At 43.5% G+C, this 25,887-nt stretch overlaps 3 protein-coding genes across 16 annotated transcripts in view; 2 read left to right on the top strand and 1 right to left on the bottom strand.

Moving 5' to 3' along the window:
* Positions 1-2,481: 2,481 nt before the first annotated feature.
* On the top strand, positions 2,482-3,664 carry LOC121697168. Of its 2 annotated transcripts, none has more exons than XM_042078553.1 (2): positions 2,482-2,621; positions 2,801-3,664. In XM_042078553.1, exons 1-2 carry the CDS (start codon positions 2,501-2,503, stop codon positions 3,619-3,621), a joined length of 942 nt encoding a protein of 313 aa, XP_041934487.1. In that variant the 5' UTR covers positions 2,482-2,500; the 3' UTR covers positions 3,622-3,664. The 2 variants fall into 2 exon arrangements, with proteins under 2 accessions (XP_041934487.1, XP_041934486.1); XM_042078552.1 differs by having other exon boundaries at positions 2,482-2,620; positions 2,797-3,664.
* A 1,848-nt stretch (positions 3,665-5,512) lies between these two features.
* Positions 5,513-11,855, bottom strand: klhl42 (kelch-like family, member 42). Of its 3 annotated transcripts, none has more exons than XM_042078519.1 (5): positions 11,700-11,855; positions 9,805-10,915; positions 9,514-9,707; positions 8,786-8,973; positions 5,513-6,064 (listed from the first exon to the last, which is right to left on the bottom strand). In XM_042078519.1, exons 2-5 carry the CDS (start codon positions 10,569-10,571, stop codon positions 5,804-5,806), a joined length of 1,410 nt encoding a protein of 469 aa, XP_041934453.1. In that variant the 5' UTR covers positions 10,572-10,915; positions 11,700-11,855; the 3' UTR covers positions 5,513-5,803. The 3 variants fall into 3 exon arrangements, with proteins under 3 accessions (XP_041934453.1, XP_041934452.1, XP_041934451.1); XM_042078518.1 differs by having other exon boundaries at positions 9,805-11,178; XM_042078517.1 differs by having other exon boundaries at positions 9,805-11,855.
* Positions 11,856-12,039: 184 nt separating this feature from the next.
* upf2 (UPF2 regulator of nonsense mediated mRNA decay) overlaps positions 12,040-25,887 on the top strand; it is a 32,824-nt gene continuing 18,976 nt past the window's right edge. For 6 of the 11 annotated variants that reach the window (XM_042078503.1, XM_042078500.1, XM_042078499.1 and 3 more), the window contains exons 1-10: positions 12,040-12,231; positions 13,234-13,602; positions 17,391-18,170; positions 18,582-18,742; positions 19,800-19,991; positions 20,430-20,582; positions 20,840-20,899; positions 21,197-21,300; positions 21,495-21,580; positions 22,003-22,111. In XM_042078503.1, coding sequence (XP_041934437.1) covers positions 13,235-13,602; positions 17,391-18,170; positions 18,582-18,742; positions 19,800-19,991; positions 20,430-20,582; positions 20,840-20,899; positions 21,197-21,300; positions 21,495-21,580; positions 22,003-22,111 — 2,013 coding nt within the window. In that variant the 5' untranslated portion in view covers positions 12,040-12,231; position 13,234. The other 5 variants (XM_042078508.1, XM_042078504.1, XM_042078502.1 and 2 more) reach the window with 5 other exon arrangements.

The raw sequence follows: 25,887 nt of genomic DNA on the forward strand, positions 1-25,887 counted from the left end.
ACACACACAAACACATGATGAGAACTGTATGATTTTCCATTCACACACAAACGCACACACTCATACGCACATGCACATGCACTGTCTCGCACACACACACACAGACACACACACACACACACACACACACACACACACAGAGAGAGAGAAAGAGAGAGAGAGAAGAAGTGCATATCAGCACACTGTCTCCATACATCAAAAGCACCATTGTACCCCCTGTTTAAGGAAGTGAAACTACAAAGCTTAAAGGTAGAGAGACACAGGACAAACTATACACCACTTCCTGATCAGAATCCTAGACCCTCTTCGCACACACACACACACACACACACACACACACACACACACACACAACAACCTTGGTTGGCTTTTTTTGCTTTGCCATATTTAAAGACATGCAGAATACTAAGAGAAGATGTTAAAACAGGAAGATGCACATGTAGATGTACACACACACACACACACACACACACACACACACACACACACACACACACACACACACACACACACGACCTTGGTTGGCTTTTTTTGCTTTGCCTTTTTTAAAGACATGCAGAATACAAAGAGAAGATGCTAAGACATAGATACATGTAGAAACATGAAGATATTAAAACATGTATATACACACACACAAACACACACACACACACACACACACACACACACACACACACACACACACACACTCGCACAGTGACTAACAGAGACCTCAGTGTCAGTGTCTCCCTCTTAGCTTGCATCACAGGTCAGACCCCCTTTCCTCTCTAAAGTGTGAGTCATCTCTTCTCCATCCATGACCTGCCTGCCTGCTGCCAAGTTGAGTCCAGTATGAGTTCCACTGGGCAGAACGAGCATCACCAATCTAAAGCCAGTGCAAAGCTCTGTATGAGTTCCACTGGGCAGAAAGAAAATAAACAAAAACAAGGTTCAAACAGATTCATACATACATATGAATTTGTTTACCATTATGTGATTTGTTCTCTAGCTATGTGTGTCTGTGGTTGGATGTCTGTAGATGGCTAGATGTGTGTTAGAGATGTGTGACTCTTTTCCATGACATGTCATAACTGTGGTGACAGAATTCACTGACATGCGCACGTCACAGTTATGCCAGTGTCACACTTATTATGACACATGGTTCAAGGAACATGGTGCGGTAATAACACAGAACCAAGGGTGGTACTTCAAGTTCTAATGCCCTGACACAGCCCAATTCATGTCCATGCCAATGCCAGTCTATGTGCCCCGCTCTGATTCACAGCAGGAGATGAATCATGACTCTGGCGGCACACAAATTGGTAATTACTGTGAATGTGTGAGTGAATAGCATCTAACCTATTGAGTGATGGCTCTTGAGCTGTAGCTGGCAGGCATCAATGCAGACTCGTTTGGGGCTTCAGAGCTCTTCTTGTGTGGAGGGCCACTGGGATCAGGATTGTCTCGGATCCAAGACATCCAATGATTCTCGAACAGGTCTGGCCGTGATATGGAGTGGGTCGGTCAGAACCGCACTGGAGCTTAAACAGATCTGGGACAGAGAGAAAGAGAGAGAGACAGAGATAGATAGATAGATAGATAGATAGATAGAGAGAGAGAGAGACACAGAGAGAGAGAGAGAGAGAGAGAGAGAGAGAGAGAGAGAGAGAGAGAGAGAGAGACTGTCTGGAATTGATCAGCTCACTGCCTTCATTGATTTCCTTTCGCTCTCTCATTGCATGTCAACACGAATTAAAAAGTAAACAGCCCTGAATGGGCCTATAGCCAATCAAGGACATTCATTGATTCCCTCAGCATGGCCAGAAATAGCTTAATAGACCCGGGTGATTTAACAGGCTACCAGAGGCAACTGCACCACACAGCTTTCTGTCATGCCATTTTCTTTTCTGAGATGGAGTGGGATGGTGGCCTTGTCTTGTGTTTGGATTGAAAGAGTGGCATATTGTGTGTCAGCCCAAAAGAGAGGACTGAGGGGAAAATGGAGATTTGTAAAATGGAGGAATGGTGCCTCCCAGTGGCTACTGGAGGCATTTAGAAGATGATTAAATAACCAGAAATGCTGGAACTCTGTTGTTTTTGCCCTCTTCTTTTTCGTGCTTTCCATTGTTCAGTTGCTTTCCTCATGAAAATAAACTGATGTTAGAGTCTCACACGTTAACATCTTTATGAAAGGAGTGGTTTATTTCCATGCAGAATAAAATCCCCAAGGTGTTTACAGTGGAACTCTTAGTCTCAACCCCATAGATCACATTGTTAATAAAATGCGTTTTAGGTGATTTGATCACAAGTGCAACCACCAGGTTAGAACATAGACTGTATATATCTATATATATACAGTCTATGGGTTAGAAGGTTTGGTTGGACTACTGCCGAGGTCATAACAAAGAAAGTTCTAAACAAGCGACAGAACCCAAATACAATGGAATGTTCTCTGTATATGGAAGAACCCTTACTGACCTGTCACCGTGGAGACAAGCTAAACAGGAGGTAACATGTTTGTATGAATTCAAAACATTCAAATCATTCTGAAAACATGGAGGAGATTTCATCTTGGAGAGAGAGCTATCAAATGAAGTTCATCTTCTACCTGGCAGATGACCTCTCCTCTACAATAAATCCAGGTAACTATGTTAAGTTAAGCAGTACAATATCCTGTATCTTAAAAATGAAATACAGAAAATGTGTATGGATAACTAAAACATATGTAACCTTGGGATATTGAGAAATGCTAGAAATATGTGGTTGTAACACAAGAACACTGTGTTTTGTAACACTGTTTTTGTTTAAATATTCTATACAGAGAATGCCACCATGGCCTCTCCCCACTCAAAGACCTATACAGTGGCCGTCCGCCTGTCCAACACAGAGGAGAAACCCCTGACCAAGCATAACCTGCAGGTGCTGTCGATGAGCATCCCTGACCTGCACCAGCGCATCACGGGCAGCCCCCAGCCCTTCACCTTCCATAAGGCCTACCTGCAGTGGGACGCCGTGCCCAGGACGTGCCCTGGACCCCAAACCTCCACGCCACCCAAATCATCCAGTCCAACCCACTGCACCATCCCGTCCAAGTCATCCACCCCTGTCCAGTGCATCATCCCACCCAAGGCCCTGAGGCGCAGCCTGGGAAAGCCAGACATCACCACCCATGCCACGCCAAACAAGGAAGACCAGCCTTCCTGTTCCGTACAGGAAAATGAAACCATGGCTCCCGACTGGCTGAAATGCGACGGGTCATTCATACCGGGCCTCAGCAACAAGGAGTGGACGACGGTGAGCTTCGAGAACGAGGAGTTTGTACGCTGCATATCGCCGGTGGCGTACACCGACGACGCGAGAGACGTCGCCGGCAGGTGCAACATCGCTGACTACACCGAGTACGGCCAGCTGGTGTTCTCTGTTGACGTGGACTTCCTCCAGAGGTGGAGCGCCGAGGCGGGAGACGAAGAACTGACCGGTCCCACCGCCGCTGCAGTGGTCTCCGACGAGAGGATGAAACAGCCACAGACGCCTTCGAGCAGGAGGAAAACTCCCAGGAGCAAGAAACGGCACAGCGCCACCACGCGGCGGTCATCAGGGGCCAGTCACGCCACGGCATCCAGAAGCCCCATCAGGATCTAAAGTGTACCGCTCAGAGAACTGAGAAAAAAACATCTAAAAAACAGTATCTGTTCTGTTGCCATTTTTAAGGAAACATTTAGAAGAGGGTACTATGAAACTCCTGTTTATAGATATTTGTAAATGTCTTCAAAATTACTAAAAAAAGACATATACAGTATTCTCTGCAGTATGTAGAGGTATTGTCTTCGAAATGACTAAGGGACATATATAATTTGCGGTATGTAGAGATATAGAACAAATATGGCAAGTATAACTGGGTTTTTTAATGAAACAATACAAAAGGTATTCCTGAATATTGTCATCTTTATTTTGTATGTTGTCAAGGCAACTATGGGCAGTCTCAACAAATCAAAGGAATTCATGACACAGCATACTTTCAGTCTTAGTTCATATAAAGTACTGCACATAGAAAGCTTTCACCACACTCAGGAAAAAAAAAATCACACACACACACACACACTCATTGCAAACTTCAAATGGCAGCTGAAGAAATGGCAGCTTCTCTTTCATCCTTGATTAGACTACATTTCTTTTTTCTTCATCAAACAAAACACTCTGCTGGTCCTGCTATGGTATATGGGATAACAACAACAACAACAACAACAACAATAATAATAATAATAATAATAATAATAAAAAAAATGGAAAAACAATTTTGGTCAGGTGCTTTTGTTTATGTAGTTCATTTGTGCAAATCTTCCCGACCAGCATTCAGGCACTATACATCTGAGGTTACAAAAGGACGGAACAACATGCTGTTTCTTTTGCTATATTCACAAAAACAACAACAACAACAACAACAACAACAACAACAACAATAATAATAATATTTTAAAACAATATATAGAGGTCTGTTCCCACTTCAAATATGAGTAAACAACAAACAAGGAAGTTCTCTCCTCTTTTGTAGTAAATACCCTCCAAACGTAAAACGGAAAGGATTCAAGGCAAAACATGTTTAGTGTTTCGGTCGCCGCCACGTATTCAAGGCAAAACATTTTTAGTGTTTCGGTCGCTGACGCGTATTCAAGCATTGAGTTAGTGCTGTAAGACTCGTTTCTATCCATATTTTCATTTCAATCCATACCACTGAACTAGCAGCGGCCATCACCAAGACACTTTCCCCACAATATTTCTTCTTCTCTTTTTTATATAACACAATACACAATCACAGGCACTGTATGTAAGTATATAAATACATGCTGTGATGTGATTTATTTTATTTTTTGATTGAATGCAGGTCAAGTCATGTCATAAACAAATGCCCCCTATCGCCTCTCTCTGCAGCATCTGTGTGTACGTCACATCCTGCCCCCTTGTGGTCACTTGTGCCATTACTGGTTTTTAATGCAGTTGTTTTCATTCACTTCAGGATTATACTCACACACACATATTGAGAGCAGAGTTTCATACTCAGAGCTGTTCTTTTTCAACATGACAGCGCTGCTGTTGTGTATGCTGTTCAGGATTATAGCACTGCACACAACTACATGAATGTTTCATACTCAAAAAGCTGTTACTTTTAAACAGGATGGCTCTCTGTGATGTGTGCTGTTGCTCAGGAGTGTAGTTATGCACACAACATTTGTGTTTCATACTCAAGCTGTTTAAACATGGCCGCTCCACTGCAGAGTGTTGTTAGGAGTGTTGCAATTCACACATTTGTGTTTCATACTCAAAAGCTGTTACTTTTAAACATGGCCGCTCCACTGCAGAGTGCTGTTAGGAGTGTTGCAATGCACACATTTGTGTTTCATACTCAAAAGCTGTTACTTTTAGACATGGCAGCTCCACTGCTGTGCTGACTGTTGAGCTTTGTAATATATAATGCACACAGCACATAGCTGTTACATTTAACTGGACAGAGGCCCTGTCCTGTGCTGTGCTGTGTGTGTGTGTGTGTGTGTGTGTGTGTGTGTGCGTATGTTCGTGTGTGCGTGCATGTGTGTGCGTGCATGTGTGTGTTGTTGGTCAGTCATGACTACAAGCTGCTTCCTGACACAGCGCCTATAGGCCATTCCAAATGTGGACACGCCATCTGGTCCCTGCATGAGCAAACTGGGCCGCACGAACCCCCACAACAAGCCGCAACACCCTGACCTCTGACCCCTGACCTCTTGACCTCTCGACCCCCTAGGGTCTGTGCAAAACCTGTCTCCCGGGTTGAAGAAGGTGCTGAGTTTCACAGCACGCTGGGTAGGTAGAGGGAGCAGATCAGCATGTTCTGGCCGAGGGCCGGAAAGCGCCGGAAGGCCTCCCAGGCGTCGGAGAAGACGTTGTACTTGAGGAAAACACGGTGCTCCAGGCTGGTAGGCAGGCTCACGTCGCGGCTCATGATGTAGATGCCGTCGTTGTGCAGCGTGCACGTCAGGTTCAGGCCCGACTTGGACGTGTTCTCCTTCAGCTGCAGCCACTCGCCCGTGGTCACGTTGTACGACTGCACCTGGGGGATGGACAAACATGCACGCACACAGACACACACACACACACAGTATACAAACACACACACGTCAGACGGACAGACAGATAGACAGCTAGTCAGCGAGTCAGACATGGAGGCGTGGGAACAAAGTACACTAGTGACACAGGGAGAACTCTGAGGCACTTTAGGTGGCTAGCTCCAGCACCTGCTGCGGAGGGCCTTTAACTCCGGCCCCATAAATCTCTGTAGGCAGTGAGGCTTAAGAAGTGAAGGGCCAGGGCCAGTGTGAAATACACTGACCGCAGGATATTTAGTGCCGCAGTCTAAAACTGATCACTGTGGGTTCAAGGCCCATAGTGGCGATGGACAAATAATATCTGTCACACCAGCATTATGCCCTGCACGTGTTACTTTACCAAGGCTTAACGCAAAAGAAAGATTATGTGACTTTTATGTGAAAATGAAAGATTATGTGAAGTTATCATCCATTATATATAATTAGTTAGTGACCTAGCCCACATGTCAATTCAGGCACGGTGCCTGAGAATATTCAGCCTGGCTTCACATTACAACGCTTCCCTTGTATTGAAGCTGAGTTGGAGAATAATGGCTTCCTTACACCAAACAACTTTGACAAGATTTGGGAAAGATTCTTGAAAGATTGGAGTCTTTTGAGTAAAGCTTGAATGGGGGGCATTAGTTAAAAGACTACAATCTTTCAAGAATCTTTCCCAAATCTTGTCAAAGTTGTTTGGTGTAAGGTGGCCATAAGGTGCTACCGGCTGATGGAGGAGTCCTTGGCAAGCTGCAGCTGGGAGGGAGAGCATTCAGTGCTGTGCCTGCTACAGTACATCTAGTTACATTGGTTCTGTCACTCAGTCGTTCTATCGACTTTGTCCTGAAGCTGGCTTAGTGTTGCACCACAGTAGCACCTAATTACACAACATTAATAATATTTAAAAAAAAACAAGTCTGTTCCCACTTTAAATATGAGTAAACAACAAACAAGGAAGTTCTCTCCTCTTTTGTAGTAAATACCCTCCAAACATAAAATGGAAAGGATTCAAGGCAAAACATTTTTAGTGTTTCGGTCACTGTCTATTACTCTGGTGCTAATGACAGGCAGCTGGATTCTTTCTAAAGGAACACACCAACTTTTTGCGTATCTGCTGTCCCTTTTTAACCTGACTTGCCAGATGAATTTCGTTCTGCCTAGCTCCACTCACATCCATCTGGGATCGGTTTCGTTGAGAGTGATTTCGGCACGAGATTGTATGGTAGAGCCAATCAGGATGCAGGGCGGGAGTTTCATAGATGTGACTTGGCGTAGAAGCGACTGTGAGACTGTTCTCAGCGTCACGGGTTGGCTTCGATGTGAGTGGTTGAAGTAGCACGTCAATAGATGACGGACAAGTGGCTTATCCAATCTTATGCAAGGATTTTTTAATAAGGCCCAGCCTTCTGAAGCACCACTCCAATGGATCGATCCCAGATGGATGAGTGGAGCTAGGCGGAACGAAATTCATCTGGCGAGAGTCAGGTTAGTCCCTTTTAGCTATAGGCTAGTTATTGGATAACTGGTCCAGTGAATTATGATAAGCTAGGCTAGCAGTGTCAGACTGGGTTATTAGATAACTGGTCCAGTGAATTATGCTAAGCTAGGCTAGCAGTGTCAGACTGGGTTATTGAATAACTGGTCCAGTGAATTATGCTAAGCTAGGCTAGCAGTGTCAGACTGGGTTATTGCACAGAGAGGAGAAGGGCATGTGGGTCATTCCGTGTCAAACCAAATAAGGTTGTTGTGGCACCGTCTCAGATATTGTTCCAACCTTGTCTATATCAAGAACAGGTCCCAAAACCAAGGCCTGTAAACCATTTCTGTTCAAATCCTATGTCTTCATATTATTTTCAGCCCTTGAAATCACTTCCGTTTTACAGACTGAAAATCACATTATCTGGGAAGCATTATCACATTATCTTTTCAGTATGACTGAAGCACTGAACCATTAAAAGTTTGTATGGCATTCTCATTGATTTGGCCCTACAGGGAGGCCCTAGATTTGGAAAAAAACGCAAAAAGAGTGACATTAAGGGTAGTATAAACTTGATTTTGTATGCATTTGGTATCAATCATTATTTTTTTTTCTTTACATACAATATTTTAATGTTGTACCAATATGTTAGTTCTCCACAATGGACTTGAAGGAAGAGGTTGTGTTTTTTTGGTGGCCAATATCAATGGGAATGGGAACAGTAATCAAGAACACAGTCCAGCACAGGAACACTGTTCAAAAAGTGGCCTTACAGATGAGACTGATAGATAAAAAACAGTCAAAGCAATGACTTAGTAAACCTACTATTAATAGCAGTAGGAGTACTCCTACTACTGCTAATACTGTCATCTCATTGTTTACATTATTGATATCAAAAAGTACAAAACAGCACTCCTCTTAAGGTTGTCACTTGAAGTGACTTCCCTGTATAGTTAGGTGCATAGTACAGGGAAAGAGAGCATGCTTTATACATCACTATATAGTATCTATCTATCTATTTATCTATTTATCTATTTATCTATCTATCTATCTATCTATCTATCTACCTATCTATCTATCTATCTACTTTTCTTTAAATCAACATAGATCTGTAAAACAGATCAAAATAACATGGCCACCATGTGCTCCGCTGCACTGGCCCTCACTGTCAGCACAGACACACACACACACACACACACACGTCCCTCACCGTGAGCACGTCCTCTGTCTGGTTGGGCCTCCTCCGCCAGGTCTCCAGCTCGTGGGTGTAGCCCCCCACCAGGTAGATGGTGTCCTCCACCGACAGCATCTGCTGCTTACGCACGTGCACCGAACAGGTGTCCATCACACTCCAGGTGTCAGAGGTCGGACAGTAGCGCAGCACGCTTGTGTTCCGGTCTGTCGGCAAAACAAGAGACAGACAGACGCTTACTGTGAGAGAACTGTGGAGACGCACTGACTGACTGACTGAAGAAGGTTCTAATATTGCATACTCAAAGAGAAGCCCAATACACAGTGCTCAACCTGTGGTAGCCCACTTATCAGAATCAGTTGTAATAATAGGAAATGGCTGAAGGATATGACAGACTTCTTAGAGAGACAACTGATTATATGATCAAGATAGGTTCTAGTGCAAAGATCAGAAAAACAAGAGTCCTTTCCTTGTGGCTCTGTAATTGATTGAGCACCCTTTTGAATTACCTACTATTCTAACTAACAGGAACGAGTGTGGACTATTCTCTTTTGAAAACAGGACCTCCACACTCTCTTCACTCCTTTCATGGAAACATATGAGGGTGCCTATCTTTTGATGAAAACATATGATGTCTATCTTTTGATGAAAACGTATGATGTTGCCTATCTTTTGACTGACAGTTTAGCCTAAAGCCCATTTGTGAGTTATTTCAGTGGCACAGAGTGTAGTGTAAGGATGCAGACCTCTGGCAGTGTAGCCGCCCATGACATAGATCATTCCCTGGCATTCACAGGCTGAGAACTCGGCCAAGGGCTCGGGCAGCGAGGACACACACGTCCACCAATCCTGGTCTGGGCTGTAACACTCCACAGTGCCCAAACACTGGCCCCCAACTGCATACAGTTTGCCTCTGACGGATAGGAGCTTGAAGTTTGATCTGACAAAGTACATAAATACAGAAAGATGTCAAGCACTACTTAGGCAGGCAAAACCAAGTGTTGGTTTTAAGGGACACTTGGATGTGTCAAGCAAACCTTTTCTGGTTCAGGGGTGTCACGTGAGTCCACTCGTTCCTGCAGGGGTTGTAGCAGTGCGCTGCGGAGATCTCCTGACTTGTCACCCTGTATCCACCGACGATGAATAAATAGTTGTCCAAAACAGCAGAGCCGTATCCTCTGACGTTTACCATATCATGTGGCAAGTTGTTGGAGAGCGGCTTCCAGCGCTGTTCTACCTCTCCATAACGTAACATGGACCACGGCTCGTCCTGGTCTGTCATAGCCATACAAGTACCAATAAAATCTCCGATGGCGACCAGAGTAGCCGTACCCTTCATGCGCATTTCCTTGACTTGGTCTCGCAGTGGAGTTGGCAAATCTTTAAACTCGGGTCGCCGGAGCATCGGATGGTAGTACCAACTCATATATTTAAGGCATGCATTTCGCAAATCATATGTCCCGTAAACTTCGGAGAGATTGTACAACTCCACGCAGTTATCCTGCCGGATTTCCGACAGCAGCAGTTTCAAGATTGAGCTCACTTGCAAAAAAGAAGCTGTTTCAATTAAGTCTTCGAGTGTCTCGTTAACCACTTTGACTTTGGAAGTGTTGATAAATTCCAGGACCAGTTCCAGACCTGGGACACTCAGTCCCTGTAGCTCAACGGAATCCTCACCTGACTCGCGCATCCCCGAACTGTACAGTGCACGAAAGTAATCACTTTTTTCAATAAGCTTAGTTTTACTGACGTTATACGTCTTGTCGTCCATAATAATGGCGATGATTTGCTCTGGGGACGACATGGTGACAGTTGCCCTGCTTCCTCCTCCACTGTTCTTCTGGCTGTTAAGAATCTCTTGTTTACATTTTGGATCTGCAACTTCAAATGCCTTTTCCCACAAGGCCTAGAATGCTATATATGGTAATGCTCAGCCCATAGATCCCCAGATGGATATGATCTTTCCGACTTCCATGTAGATATTCTTAGCGGTATATAAGAAGGAAACGAGCTTTGAGACTAAATATAGACACTAAATTTTACATTTATCCAGAATTAGTTGATCAGATAATTAGCTTGACGGCTAGCTCGCAAGTCCCTCATTCCATGTACAACCGTGCTGTTTTCGTCACTTCCTGCATGCGCTGGCTGTTGGAGATGGAGAATCATAATAAACATTGTTGTGGACTGTCAGACTGACACATAATGGGACAATAGCGAAAGAGAAATTGTTTTTATCTCAAAAACAACGTTACGCTGACTCACACGGCTCTATAGTTAACATTGGCAGACAAGATCATTTTTCACTACTACTGTAGGTAGGCTACGACTGTTGCCATGAGAACGCGTGGTGGGGGACATTTTTCTCTTGGCTTGTCCTTGAGAAATGTCGTATTAAACTTACTTAAAGTCTGAAATACAAACAAACCAACCAACAAATAAATGTCTAATAACAGTCACGCCAGTTGAGGATAATATATTCTCAATCTCAACATACAACAAAGCTAATATGTTCAAGTCACTTTAACAAAACATATGGACACTTGACATTATACTGGCCTACTGCATTGCACATTTTCTAAATAATGTAGGCTAGTCTATTTATTTATTTATTCTATAGCAATTCTGTATTAACCTATTCCTTGCAGAGGAACAGAGCTAAGAAACCATCATAACAATCATATTGCATTTATATATATGCGGATTAAAGCTTGAGAGCTGAATTTTTTGATCCCGTGAGGGAAATTTCCATTATTTGCATATTTCAACCCTGATTAGCGTGCATCTATGCGCAAGCATGCGCTGCTGAAAAAACATAACGTTAAAAGCAAAAATAAAAGTTAAGAGCCGATGGTTTTAAGAGTGACAAGTGTGACATGACATGACATGTGACACAACGGATATATTTACAAAAAGTTGATGTTTTACAAACCTGTGTGCCTTTTGTTTATTCAAACAAATACCACTCATGCCGTTTTGGTAAATAGCAGGATATGTTTTATGTTAGTATTCCAGTTTTCCACTCGCCCAACATAACTCATTGGAAAACGTGAAAACTGAGCATATCAACCAGATATATCAACTAATGGAAGTTGCAGGTTCTATCGGTTCTATGTACAGTAGTCAGACCAGAGAGGGTTAAAGCGGAGCTAGTAATCAAGGATCTTTGGTCAGACTGGTTGAAAGAAACACGCCCACATGTGGATTCTCTTTATCGCCTTCTCAACTAACAGTGCAATAATAATGTTTACACAATTTTGTACCAAGTGTATGATGACAACGCGAGGACAACATCCCTTAATCCCAATAACCCTTAACATTTGTATCATACAGAATAACAATGAGATTTCATTCAGGCGTTAAACTAGTCCTCAAAATTCAGGGTCCTGCTACTGCGCGATGCGCGGAAGGGAAGAACATTTTGCCTACCAAATAAACTCCATGTAGAAGCAGATAAAACCAAGGTAATCTTGTCATATTTGCGAATTATTTGCAGTACAGCGCACTTTAGACTAAAATGCTAGTAATAGTCTACAATATTGATGTTCTAGAGAACCCAGAAGCATGAGAACAACAGAGTTTTTAGGTATTCTTCTGTTTGTTTATTGCATCTCCTCAGTTCAAGGCGGCCTATGTCGACTCGTTATTTTCATCGTATGCATTTCCTACCTTAACTAATTTTACGGAATATATTGTAATATTTCACCGTTTATGTATTTTTGGTTCAACTAAGAATCATAATGTTTCTCGTGCAAACATAAAGTTATCCCCTTACTGGCAAGGTAGAGCTAACTCACTGAGCTAACTTAACGTTAGCTAGCTAGCTAGCAAGTCAGTGTTCGTTAGCATGTCAGTGAGGCTAACGATAATCATGTGGTTATTAGCTAACTTGTGTTGACAAGATGGGTTTAGTCGTTGGAAAAGTTAAACTAAATGCAACAGCATTATTTACCCTACGGCGTTTAAAGTAGACAAATAAACAGACTGTATGCGACGCGCTCACATACGTACGTGTTAACTTATATCGTTAGCTAAGGTTGCCTTAGCTGGAATGTTGAACATCCAACTTTCTGACTAGAATGTCTCGCGAGTCAGCAGTCATAACGACAAGACTTCGTATTTCAGCTGACAGCTGTGAGTTTGATGGCTGATAACGACTCTTGTCGTTTTAGGCAAACGTAAGATGTTATCAAAGATGTTATCACACGGGCATGACTAATTATAATTTGAATGGCTATCAAGAACCGCCTGAGGTTGTCTCAGATATTGTTTTGAGACATAAATATAACGTTATTTGCAACGGTAAGATTTTGACATTTTTAAAAACTAGCTAGAAAGGAAGGCTAGCATCTAGTGATCATTCAGCAGATTAGGCCTACTAAATATTACGTTTGAAGTGACGTTAACTAACGAACCTGAGGTAAAGCCCAGTACCATTAACTTACTGACTGCTAACACATTTCCAGAATGCCTGCTGAACGTAAGAAGTCCGTAAACATGGAAGACAAGGAGCCGGGGAGCAGTAACAAGGAGAAAGAAAAAGAGAGAGAGGGTGACCGACGTCCCACTTCCTCCCGGGAAAAGGCGAAAGATGAGCCCAAAGCAGGAAAGAAGGATGGAGGCAAAGCAGCAGAGGAGAAAAGGAGAAGGATTGAGGATGAGAAGAGAAAGAAGGAAGAAAAGGAGCGCAAGAAGAAAGAGGAGGAGAAGCTGAAAGCTGAAGAGGAACAAAAGAAAAAGGAGGAAGAGGAGAAAAGGCAGCAGGAGGAAGAGGAGAAGAGGAAGCAGGAGGAGGAAGCCAAGAGACAGCGAGAGGAAGAGGCAGCTCTACTCAAGTAAGTGACAAACTTTCACTAAAACTCTGTCTTGCTTAATGCCCCACACACTTGTCAAAGTGCAATATTTGCAAACACTCATACAACCCATCACATTCTTGAATGTATTAAATGTCAAACGCCATGTACATATTCTGATGCTCTGTTGGGACCACTGACTGCAGTCATTGTTCCTGATCTTGTTCAGTTGAATACCTGATGTAGGCAGGCAAAGGTTTTATCATTGCACTGTAATGGAAGGTACATTTCAGAAGGCAGAGGTGTAAAACTCTCAGTGCACACGTTCACTTGAGAGGTATTGAGACACCTTGTCTTAGGATTTTGTTCGTTATTCTGGGTTGTTTTGATTGCACTGCACATGATTCGCCTCATCAAAGAGATTTTTTTTATTATTATTTGGCCAGGATGCAGTGTAGCCTGTTTAAAACCAAACTCATTCACTTATTGAATAGAGTCTGGACACTCACGATTGGGAATCCTTTCCAAGCATGTGACGGACGTAGACAGAGCGTTATCTTTCAAATCATTGGTCCACTCCAGAGCTTTATAGATAGGGCTCTGGGGCCGTATTCACAAAGAATTTTAAGGCTAAAAGTAGCTCCTAACTGGTGAATTTAGGAGCAACTCCTAAAAATAATGGGCGTGTCACTGCTAACTTTAGGACTACTAATTTTTTCACTAAAAGTAATTCACGAAGCATTTTAGACCTAAGAGTAGCACCTAAGTCTGGGACAGCTTAAAAGAAGTCGAGAGGACTCCTAACTCACTAAGACCTATTAGTGGCATTTTGCGTCGCAATGTTTTGAAATCCTACAGTATGAGGCTACAGGAGCTTCCAATCGCGAGGGAACAATTTTGCATTGTAGGGATGCAATAACACCCCCAACAACCAAAACTACTCTTTGTCAACATGTAAATGTATGGTCTCATTGTGAATCAAATTAAAATGTTCTCCTCTTTGCAAACGTAGGCATAGGCATATGGTGACAGATTAATTTAATAATGTTGCAAAGATACTCATATATCAATCCATATGTTTCATTAGGCTACTAGGCTATTTGTTTTGCCTTACTCAATTAGGCTAGGCCTTTTTATTCAGTTATTCATCATCTTCAGTCCTTCGCACTACTTGTGCACGCATTCTCAGACCTGTCACCTGTCACTCATCATCGTAAGGGAGGTGTTTGGAATCATTCCCGCGTTACAATCATCAGCCAATCAAGGTGGCCACATCAGTCAAGCTTGTGCATGAGTAATGACGTCATCCATAGCAACGAAGACTCACTCTTAGTTTAGGAGTTGTCATTTTTCCTTACTAAGAGTAGGTCTGAAAGGCTTTGTGAATAACTTTTAAGAGAAAACTCCTAGCTAAAATCTTTTAGTGCGATTTAGGAGTACTCCTAGTGGTAAGATAAAAGGCTTTGTGAATACGGCCCCTGATCTTTATAGATAGGGCTCTAACCAATAACATTGATCAAGGATTCCTAACGTTACTTCCTACTTCGCCTAAACTTTACAAACTGACAATAAACAGCATTGGAGGTCAGAAAACGGTGTATGTGGGCCTACCTTTGCTGTAAATAAACATACACGTTTTTTCAACTGCAATTTTTGATGTTTGCAGACATTGCTACTACCGTTTACCACAACCACTTTCGATTTAGAAACTATAGCGTCATCCCCTCTCGTCGCTGATTGTGCAGGTAATCTGCTGACCGATTGAAACGATAGTAAATTATGGTGTTCCAGACTAGTATCTCCCTGAGAGAAGATCTAGGTGGGCATGGCCAGGCTAGATGCAATATGCACAGTAAACAGATTTAAGAGAGTGTTACACTTAATTGAAGGACACAGTTATCTGGACTGAAGCAGAGTTGTGTTCGGTTTATTTGACCCGTCAATGACCTTTCTGTTTGACAAGCTGGGAACTATGATCTTGAGGGTGTGTGAACAACTGTTAGTTAAGATCTTGCTGAAGTGAAAACATTCTCTGTACCTTTAAGCCCAGCACCAGCCCACCAGCCACCAGACAAATGCTGGTAGTATATGAAAGTGGCTGATGGATTACAGACACAAAAATAATTAGCCTACTATTGAGTGGCTGGAGAATTTGACCATTTTTTTCTGTCAGTGGCTAGACTTGGCATCCTTGATAGGGACAGGAACAAGGATGGAGGTTAATACATTGCATATATCTACATTATTATTACTACTATTATAATGTTACTGCTACTACATTGCACATATCTGTACATGTTGTTCATACATTGTTCATATTACATAGCCATATTTATTCTGCTCTTAAGGTAACTGCTAATACACTGCACATATTTAAATGTCATTTATACTACTCTAAACCACCTTCTGTAAATCAACTAACTGTATACTACTGTCTACACTGCACTATATTTATTGTCCTATGCACCACCTGCCTATACTTTGTATATCACATTGCATTTTTCTGCTTTTATTGCTCTTCTGGTTACTGCATTTCGTTGTCTTGGTACTTGTACTCTGCACAATGACGATAAAGTTGCATATAATCTAATCTAATCTAGATATACACATTTTAAAATGTTCACATTTTAGTTGTTAAATTCCAATACTAAGAAGAGGTGGATGAGGCTACAATGCAAAAGATTCACTAGTTGTTTGTGCATGTGGTGAAAATGGGGTGTGTGTTGTTATCAGCCTCGTGTGAACAGTGAAACATATTAGGCCAATGGCATGAGAACTGAAGGATCGAGAGAGGATGTGAAATCGAAACCGTTAACAGTCAAAACAATATTAGAGTCATGAGTGTGTGAAAAGGAATTCACCCCATTTCATTATTTCAGTTAGTTGAATAGAGAGAAAAAAAACCCTAAACTGATGATCTAACCCTACTGATGAGTATTTTTTCTTTATACCACACTATGACAAGGCCTGTTATCACATTTTAATCAAGTAGTCTAGTTCAATATCGACCAGTCTGGAATAGATGCCAACAATTGATATTGCTATGCCTACCAGCCCCCTTCCTACTTGTTTATCCGAAGTCACCCCCACCCTTCCCCCAGCATGGGCAGAGAATTACTATCAACCTTTTTTTTCCCTGTGTGGATCAATAAATAAACGAGTGGGCAAACAATTCATTTAAGGTAAAGAACTTCACATAGTTTGTGAGCAAAGAAGCATAGCCTTCAGCTTGTCAAGGACATACTGTTACTGCAAGTTGCTGTCTCAAAGGCATCATTCCCTAACCTGACTCTTGCCAGATGAATTTCGTTCCGCCTAGCTCGACTCACATCCATCTGGGATCGCTTCCGTTGAGAGTGATTTCGGCACCAGATTTTATGGTAGAGCCAATCAGGACGCAGGGCAGGAGTTTCATAGATGTGACGTTGCGTAGAAGCGACTGTGAGACTATTCTCAGCGTCACGGGTTGGCTTCGATGTGAGTGGTTGAAGTAGCACGTCAATAGATGACGGACAAGTGGCTTATTCAATCATATGCAAGGATTTTTTAAAAAGGCCCAGTCTTCTGAAACACCACTCCAATGGATCGTTCCCAGATGGATGAGTGGAGCTAGGCGGAACGAAATTCATCTGGCGAGAGTCAGGTTAATCATTCCCCCTCTTCAAAGTTGATTGAACACACACACACACACACACACACACACATTGCTTGTCAGTGCCCATAGTGGTCAACATTTCCATGTGAATGGTTGCTGGATATAATTTTTCTTATCCTCCTGACTGACTGTCTGTCTGTCTGCTCTGCTCTCCGCTCTCCTTCGACCCCTGTAGGGAGACGGAGGAGGCGCAGCAGCTGCACCAGGAGGCCTGGGAGCGCCACCAGACGCGCAAGGAGCTGCGCGCGCGCAACCAGACCGCGCCGGAATCCCGGCCCGAGGAGGCCTTCTTCGGCCGCCTGGACTCCAGCCTGAAGAAGAACACGGCGTTCGTGAAGAAGCTGCGCACGCTGACCGAGCAGCAGCGCGAGGCGCTGGCGCACGACTTTGCCGGCCTCAACCTCAGCAAGTACATCGGCGAGGCGGTCAGCTCGCTGGTGGAGGCCAAGCTCAAGCTGTCGGACGTGAGCTGCGCCGTTCGCATCTGCTCGCTCTTCCACCAGCGCTACGCCGAGTTCGCGCCCCTCTTGCTCCAGGCCTGGCGCAAGCACCTGGACGCGCGGCGCGAGGAGAAGGCGCCCAACGTCAGCAAGCTGCGCACCGACCTGCGCTTCATCGCCGAGCTGACCGCCGTGGCGCTCTTCACCGACAAGGAGGGCCTGTCGCTCATCTACGAGCAGCTCAAGGGCATCACCAGCGCCGACCGCGAGACGCACACGCACGTCTCCGTGGTCATCAGCTTCTGCAAGCACTGCGGCGACGACATCGCCGGGCTGGCGCCGCGCCGCGTCAAGGCGGCCACCGACAAGTTTGGCCTGGCGTTCCCGCCCAGCGAGATCATCACCACGGAGAAGCAGCAGCCCTTCCAGAACCTCTTGCGCGAGTACTTCACCTCGCTCACCAAGCACCTGAAGAAGGACCACCGTGAGCTGCAGAACATCGAGAGGCAGAACCGGTGAGTTTGGGCCCGGTACCGGTTCTGTTAACGGCACTGCAGTGGTGCTGACCTAACGTGGCTCTTATGGGTCTTGACTTGGTCTTATTTTTTGGACCTCAAATTGGTCCAATTTCTTATTACTATCTCTTTCCATTGACAAATGCCAGATCCAGTAACTAACCAAAAATACGTTAATAAGGCTTTGTTTTGGTTTTCATATTTGAAGTATATCGAACATTTTTTATGCTGTTATTTTTATGCCTGTCTACACTTTTAAGCTAAATCTTAAGCTAAAGTCTAAAGCTTTCAAAATCATTTGATTGCATAATTTTTCCACCTTGTCCTTGCACCCTCTGTTTTAACCTGTTTTAATCCTTTCTGTTTCTCTGCCGCTCACTTACTCACTGTTGTCCTCGTCTCTCGGTACAGGCGGATCCTGCACTCTAAGGGGGAGTTGAGTGAGGATCGCCATAAGCAGTATGAGGAGTTCGCCACCTCCTACCAGAAGCTGCTGGCTAACACCCAGACTCTGGCTGACCTGCTGGATGAGAACATGCCCGAGCTGCCCATAGACAAGACCGTGCAGGAAGGTACTGTATACATACACACACACACACACACACACACACACACACACACACACACACACAGACTTAAGGCTGTTTTATGCTTCTGCATCAAATCAATGACGTAGCCCTGCAGAGTCCGGTGCGTTGCTGTGTACCCCCTCCAAGCCCTCCATCATCGGCTGACATGCACCTCCAAAAAATTGTAACCTCGTGTTGTGGTGACGCACACCGCAAGGACTGGGATTGGTCAACTCGCCCTGTGTGTTGATAGCCAACTGCTTCAAGCAGCCTACTGTGGAGAGTGGCAACATGCTAGATCACTGACATAAAAATTAAGACACATTGTAAAGTGTCTTATTTGTCAGTAACGTTTTGAAATCAGCACTTTGCCATCAAGCAGTACTTTGTGGGCTGATGTGGGAAGTTCGCTAACATAAACTCACTGGCAGACACCTCGCAAATAATCTCAGACTTAATTTCTGGTTACAATAACTAGGTTATTGGAATGTGCTGTCTATTTCTCAATAACTTCAAACAAAACTAAATCTAAGCAAGAAAAGGCCAAACAAGGAAGATTAATATTTTATCAAGGCAGTCTATGGAGTTTGTCATTCTGACTTCGGTTTCGGTGGTGAGCGATGCAAACACAGGAGACGCAGAATTTCGCAAGGTTCATGCCGGCTTGTACCTTACACAGTACAGGACACAGTAGTCAATGCATGGAGTCGACGCAGAAGCATCAAGCAGCCTTTATCAGCACACTTACAGACATGTGCACACACACTTACCAACCAACATCATACTGCCCCCTCTCTCATTGAATCTCAAACGTGCACACACACACACACACACACTTGCACCGACTGCACTCCATCACTCTTCATGAGTCTTTCTCTCTCTCTCTTTCTTTCTCTCCTCTCTCTCTCACTCTCATTCAAAAGAGCCATCGCATCTCTGCATTTATTAGTTCACACACTTGCACACATACTTCCTGTACATGCCAATAGCTGGGTCAGATAGATTTTTAAAAGTAATATTTGATGTCATCTTTGTGTTGTGCGTGTGTCCATCCCATCAGAGCACGGCCCAGGAATCGACATCTTCACCCCTGGCAAGCCCGGCGAATATGACCTGGAGGGAGGCATCTGGGAGGACGAGGATGCTAGAAACTTCTACGAGAACCTGGTGGACCTCAAGGCCTTCGTCCCTGCCATCCTCTTCAAGGACAACGACAAGGGTGGTCAGGGCAAAGTTGGAGATGACTCCAAAGGTGTGTGTGTGTATGTGGGTGTGTGCATATGTGTACAATATGTTTTTGTGTGTGTGCACCAAGATTTCATGAATTAAGTGTATGAGTTAACTTTCTGTTTGTGTACAATATACAATTGTACAACAACTAAGTGTGTGTTAGTGTGTAATACCATATATGAGAGACAGTGTGGAAATGGACTGTGGACGGGAGCTCTGAATTAAAGACATTTTAGAGTGTCTGTTTCACTCTGATCATTTTCTCACATCACACTGAAACGATAACAAAAAATGTATTTTTGTCTCAAGTTGCAGCAAACTAATGACCTAGGAACAAATGGTTGAGAGAGTTTGATGGAAAGATGTTATGGACTGCAAGGATGTTCCCTGTTGAGGAGCTGGAGTTTGATAGGAGTAGGAGTGGAATCTGTTGTAATGTGTGTGTGTGTGTGTGTTCCAGATAAAGAAGCTAAGGAGAGTAAAGAGGTCACCAGTACAGAAGAGCTGGAGTTGGAGCTGGAGGCTCTGGACATCGCTGATGACCCCCTAGAGTTGGAGCCCACAGACGAGGTTGAGAATGAGGAGCTCGCCAAGAAGCTACTGGACGAGCAAGGTACACACACACACACACACACACACACACACACACACACACACACACACACACACACACACACACACACACACCAAAAAAAAAAAAGTTTTAAAAATGATTACACTTTACAGCAGTCCATTATTTCTGTACTGTATAATTTGATTCCAAATTAGGGTTTGTCATAGTTACTTTGTGACCCCCTCACTTTGATTATGTCTTATTGTTGTATTCCATGAGGGTGATGGTGAATGCATGTATGTGATATCTTTTTTTAGGTGACAGGTTAGGGTCAAAGAAAGGTCAGAGTTCACTGGAAAGGTCAGTGAGGTCATCAGGTGAGCCTGTCAGAGGTCCACAGAGAGGACACAGTCCAGCTAAGAACTACTCACGTCGCCATTCTTCCATCCTCATTTCATCACACTCTTGTCATATAACTTGTAGGATCAGAATTAAGACTGGCATTAGTGGCAGAGTGGAGAAAGCTGTGATGACGTGCTTAGTGGATCATTTAAGTCTGTTGCTGTGTGTGTGTGTGTATATGCACATTGTGTGTGTGTGTGCGTATTGTTTTTTGTTTGTTTTTTTGGATGTATGTGCACCTCTGTGTTTCAACTTCAACTGTGTGTGTGTAGAACAAGAGGATGAAGAGGCCAGCACCGGCTCCCACCTGAAGCTCATCGTAGATGCCTTCATCCAGCAGATGCCTAACTGTGTTAACAGAGACCTGATAGACAAGGCAAGTATACGATTCACTCACTCACTCTCACACACACACACACTCACACACACACACACACACACACACACACACTCTCTCTCTCTTTCTCTCTCTCTCACACACATTCTTGATTTGTTCCATGAAAAGAGGAAGCATTGTGCTAGGTATCGATGTGATGTTGTAATGTGTGTGTGTTTTGTCCTGTTTTTTAGGCTGCCATGGATTTCTGCATGAACATGAACACAAAGTCCAATCGCAGGAAACTGGTCCGGGCACTCTTCACTGTACCCAGACAAAGGTGCTTTCTCCGGCCACACATTCTCTCTTTCTCTCTCTCACACACAAACACACACACACCCCCCCCAAAAAACTTGATTTATTAGTGTACGCAGATGTGTGTTTTGGCATACACCAGCAGGTGCCGCTGTTGATCCACTTTTAATATCCTCATCCGGTATGAAGGATGTGATTGAAACTGCGCCTGTGTAATGCACTCTGCTCCAGTTTGTGATGTAGTTTCTGTCATTCTGTGATTAGCTCAGTATTGAGCACAAAAGCATCAATGGGTGAAAGATATCAGAAGAGATTTCTAAAGGTTTCAGATTACTGTGTGTAAGTCGACTCATAAAATGTCAGCTGAACCGTGTGTGTGTGTGTGTGTGTGCGCGTGCGCGTGCGCGTGTGTGTGTGTGTGTGTGTGTGTGTGTGTGTGTTCACCAGGCTGGACTTGCTCCCGTTCTACTCTCGCCTTGTGGCCACTCTGCATCCCTGCATGTCAGACGTGGCTGAGGACCTGTGCTCTATGCTCAAAGGAGACTTCCGATTCCATGTGAGTGTGTGTGTGAGGGAAACAAAGCATCTCGTTGTTGTGTATTACCTTAGGTGTGTGTGTGTGTGTGTGAGAGAGTATTTGCATGGTGTTCCTCACTGACATTGAGACCATCTCTTTTAAAAACCACAATCGACTTAACAACTTAGTTACAACTGTCATGCTAAATAGCCTCACTTGGAGCAGTCACATGCTGATGTGTGTGTGTGTGTGTGTGAGAGTGTGTTACTTAAGATTCCACGTGAGTTTATTTGCATGGTCCTCAACGATCGGTTGCCGGCGGTGGGGGGGTGTGGGTGTTGGCGTCTTGTTTGTGCGATACACTACAGACTCTGTATATTTAACAATTATTTATTAAGCACTACATTATAAATAAATAACCAGCTTCTCAAAATAACAGTTAACAAAGAACAAAGTAACAACACCAAACAAACTATACAACAGTATACAAATATTTCAAAATATTTGTCTAATTTGTGCAATTTTAACAAAGACTATTATAAACTATGGAACAAGTGCAAAACAACAAAATGTGCAAATGTGATCAGTCACTACTTATGGCAGAGCTGACAACTAGCATTGTTACAAGCCATCCTCCTTGGCTTTAAAAAGATCATTTCAATGGCCCTTTGGTAATTGCACTGTTTTACTATTGGACCATTAATGCTTATCTTCATGCAGGCTGTCAGACTGTTGACCTGCAGCCTGTTACGCAAGTCTGTCCTGATCTATACACCGAGAGTGAATGAAGTTTAGATCATTTTATAGTCTTGTGTAATATGGATAGAATTTGAGCGCGAAGCGCTTTTTCATTTAGAGGCCGGAGTGGCCGCTCTGTTCCGCTCCCATACCGCTCACACCACGAGTCTGAGGCATGCCCACTAATAAAACCAAGACCGTTAAATTTCAAAGATATTGGCCATATAGCCTAAGTTTGTTGATGGGGATGGAGTTAGCTAAATAATTTAGAAAGCATACGCGTAGGCACGGATGGGCCTGGACGGGCCTAGGCCCGTCTATTGTCAGTCTTGCGTGTCCGATTAGACGCGCAAGTCAACACTATGCTGAGAGCAGGTGGCTGTTTACTCGGCCGCTTCTCCGGTCAAATTCGTGTCAGGTCAATTTAGCTCCCCGGTCCCAAAGAACTAAGAGCAACGGCAATATATTTCACTCAGAACATTTATTTTAAAAGACTGCAACACTGATAGTGCAACAACAAACAAGCTTGGCAACGTTAACTAAAGGGATCAGTCGGGATTAATTGCCAAAAGAACGAAAATGACAAATCACTCAGTCGGCTAAATATTTTAAACTTGCCCCAAACGGATGAACCCAGCATCGGTGCGTTGCATAAATTAAAACACAAATTGAAGCAACAACTTGGATCATTGGACAACCCTACCACTAAACCTTTCCATAGGCCTGCAACATTTATGACATAAAAAGTGGAATATGAACGCATTTAATCACACCTGACAATTAAACAGAGCTGTGGCTGTTTGCGATTTGACTGATTCTTGAGAACGAGGAGCGAGATATTTACACCGCTCAGCTCCGCTCACTAGCTCTGACAATTTGGAGGCATATCACATATGTAAAGATTATAAAATCTGATTATTTTTCGATTCATGATGCGTTTCTTCTTATTTTTTTAATGCGTTCTGCGGAGAAGGGAGATTGGCGTTGGTCACGGTTTGGAATGAAAGGGAGAAAACAGGACAAAGTAACACGTTTTTTTTTTTTTTTTTTGACGACGTAGTTAAGGCGGCAGGCTTGTTTTGCCAAGGCGGCCGCCTTGACTGCAAAGTGCTGCGGGAAACGCTGAGGCGTGTGTGACCCAAGTGTGTTTTAAATTCAGCAAGCAGAGGCAAAAGATTGTGGCCATTTTGTTTGTAGTTTATGAACAATGAACATTGGTTAGAAAACAATTGTTCAGATTCAAATGTTCAAAGAAAGTCAGCCAGAAACGTTCAATTGTACAATTTGAATGCACGTCAGGCTTTATGCCCAACATGCTCAACCAATCTGGCTTCATAGTATTCCCCCAGCTTTTTTTAAAGGTGCTATAAGCAATGTAACGCGGTTTCTACAGTAAGCTAAAACATTTTTTGTCACATACAGCTAACATCACCTCACCATCCGCTAGCTGCCTGTGCCCCGAATGCAGTGTTAAAAAACGCGGTCTCCGTGGACAGCCTAGGCTCCAAAAACAGCCACAAAACAACTTGGGCAAACCTTGCCCATAAAAACATAACAAACTGTTCCAGCAAATCACCGACGGGATGCCCGTTTGGGACAGTTTCGGTTGCACAGGAGCTAGCTCTCTGTAACGTCAACAGAAGTGACGTTACCCTGAACATCACCTTTAAGTGCACACGGTCAACCCTGTTACTTATCACTGTCACTCTTGTTATCTTACAGTAACTCTGAATGGGACCATGGGCCTGTACTACAAAGGGAGCTTTACCTACCCAGATGTAACCCAGGGTTACTTTGTTAAACCAGGGATGACAAAACCTGGTTATCTTAAGTGGTGTTAATCGGTACTACGACGCTGATTATGAAGTTGATTTGTTGAGCCGGGGTTAACCTAATTGGAGTTTGTGCGCGTTCACATAAAAGGGGCGGGTTGCAGCGCAAGTCACCACTTTCAATGATGACACGATCACCTTATTTTACGGATGAATTATTATGACAAGTTATGAGGAATAAAAACCCACTCTACGACAAAAATCAAATACGTCGTCAGTGAACAAAGCAAGGCTGTTTTGCAGATCGGGTAGCCTAAATGCCTAAAAGTTTTATTCCCACATGTTCTTCAAATCTGTGTTACGGAGGATTAGTAGCTTGCGGAATGTCTGAAATGAGTTGAAATAATTAAATAGCCTATTTTGAGTTCATAGAAAGGCCTACAGATGCAACCCAATTCAGAAGTGGGCATATAGATTACAGTAATAAGGATAATTGAATGTTTAAGTAGCCCCCATTGACTGATTTAGTGTATGCCTAATCCTGTGAACATTTCAAATGCAACACCATTGCCAAACGCACATGGCAGCAGGTGAAAATGAAACACAAAAACATTATTCAGAATAGTAGGTTTATATAGTTATAGCTTGCATTAATATTTCTTAATTATGTACATGTAGGCCTAGCTTATAGCCTTCACTTGGCCTCTGTTTTACAGCTAACAAGAAAAAGGTGTCTTTCTACACTACTGTAGGAGGACAGGCACCAGCGTGTTTTACAGTAGCAGAAGAGTTGGCCATCGCAAATAATAGTGAAAGGCCGATTATGGAGGGGGTTGAGGGAGGCATTCGGTTGGATTCTGGTGCTGTGGAAATGTGAAGCCTTTATGTGCAGGGTGCAGTAATATGACATTCAATTCAACAAGTTTGTTAAAATTGTGATTTTAATTTATAAGGGCCTACTGAAGGCTATGTCCGATTTATTTTAGGATATTCTTGCTCAGATTTTCAGCATACTGTAGGCCTATGTCTGATTTATTTTCGGACATACAGTATTCTTGCATCACCGATGGAATACATGAATGTCCACGTACGGGCATTGCTATGAGACGTCTTCCTAGATCATCTGACAAAGATAATGAATTCCCTTGGCTGACAATATATATCTTCATAGAAAATATCGTCCGGGTAGGCTATATATATTTTCTGGCGGTCTCTAAAACCCCTCGCCCTGCAAAGAGAGTCCCTCACGATTTGCGCTCCAATGTCGTATGGATCATCCATGTACGCCGACATGTCTCGGGAGAA

Source organism: Alosa sapidissima, chromosome 22 (assembly GCF_018492685.1).
Source record: "Alosa sapidissima isolate fAloSap1 chromosome 22, fAloSap1.pri, whole genome shotgun sequence".
Lineage (NCBI taxonomy): Eukaryota > Metazoa > Chordata > Actinopteri > Clupeiformes > Clupeidae > Alosa > Alosa sapidissima.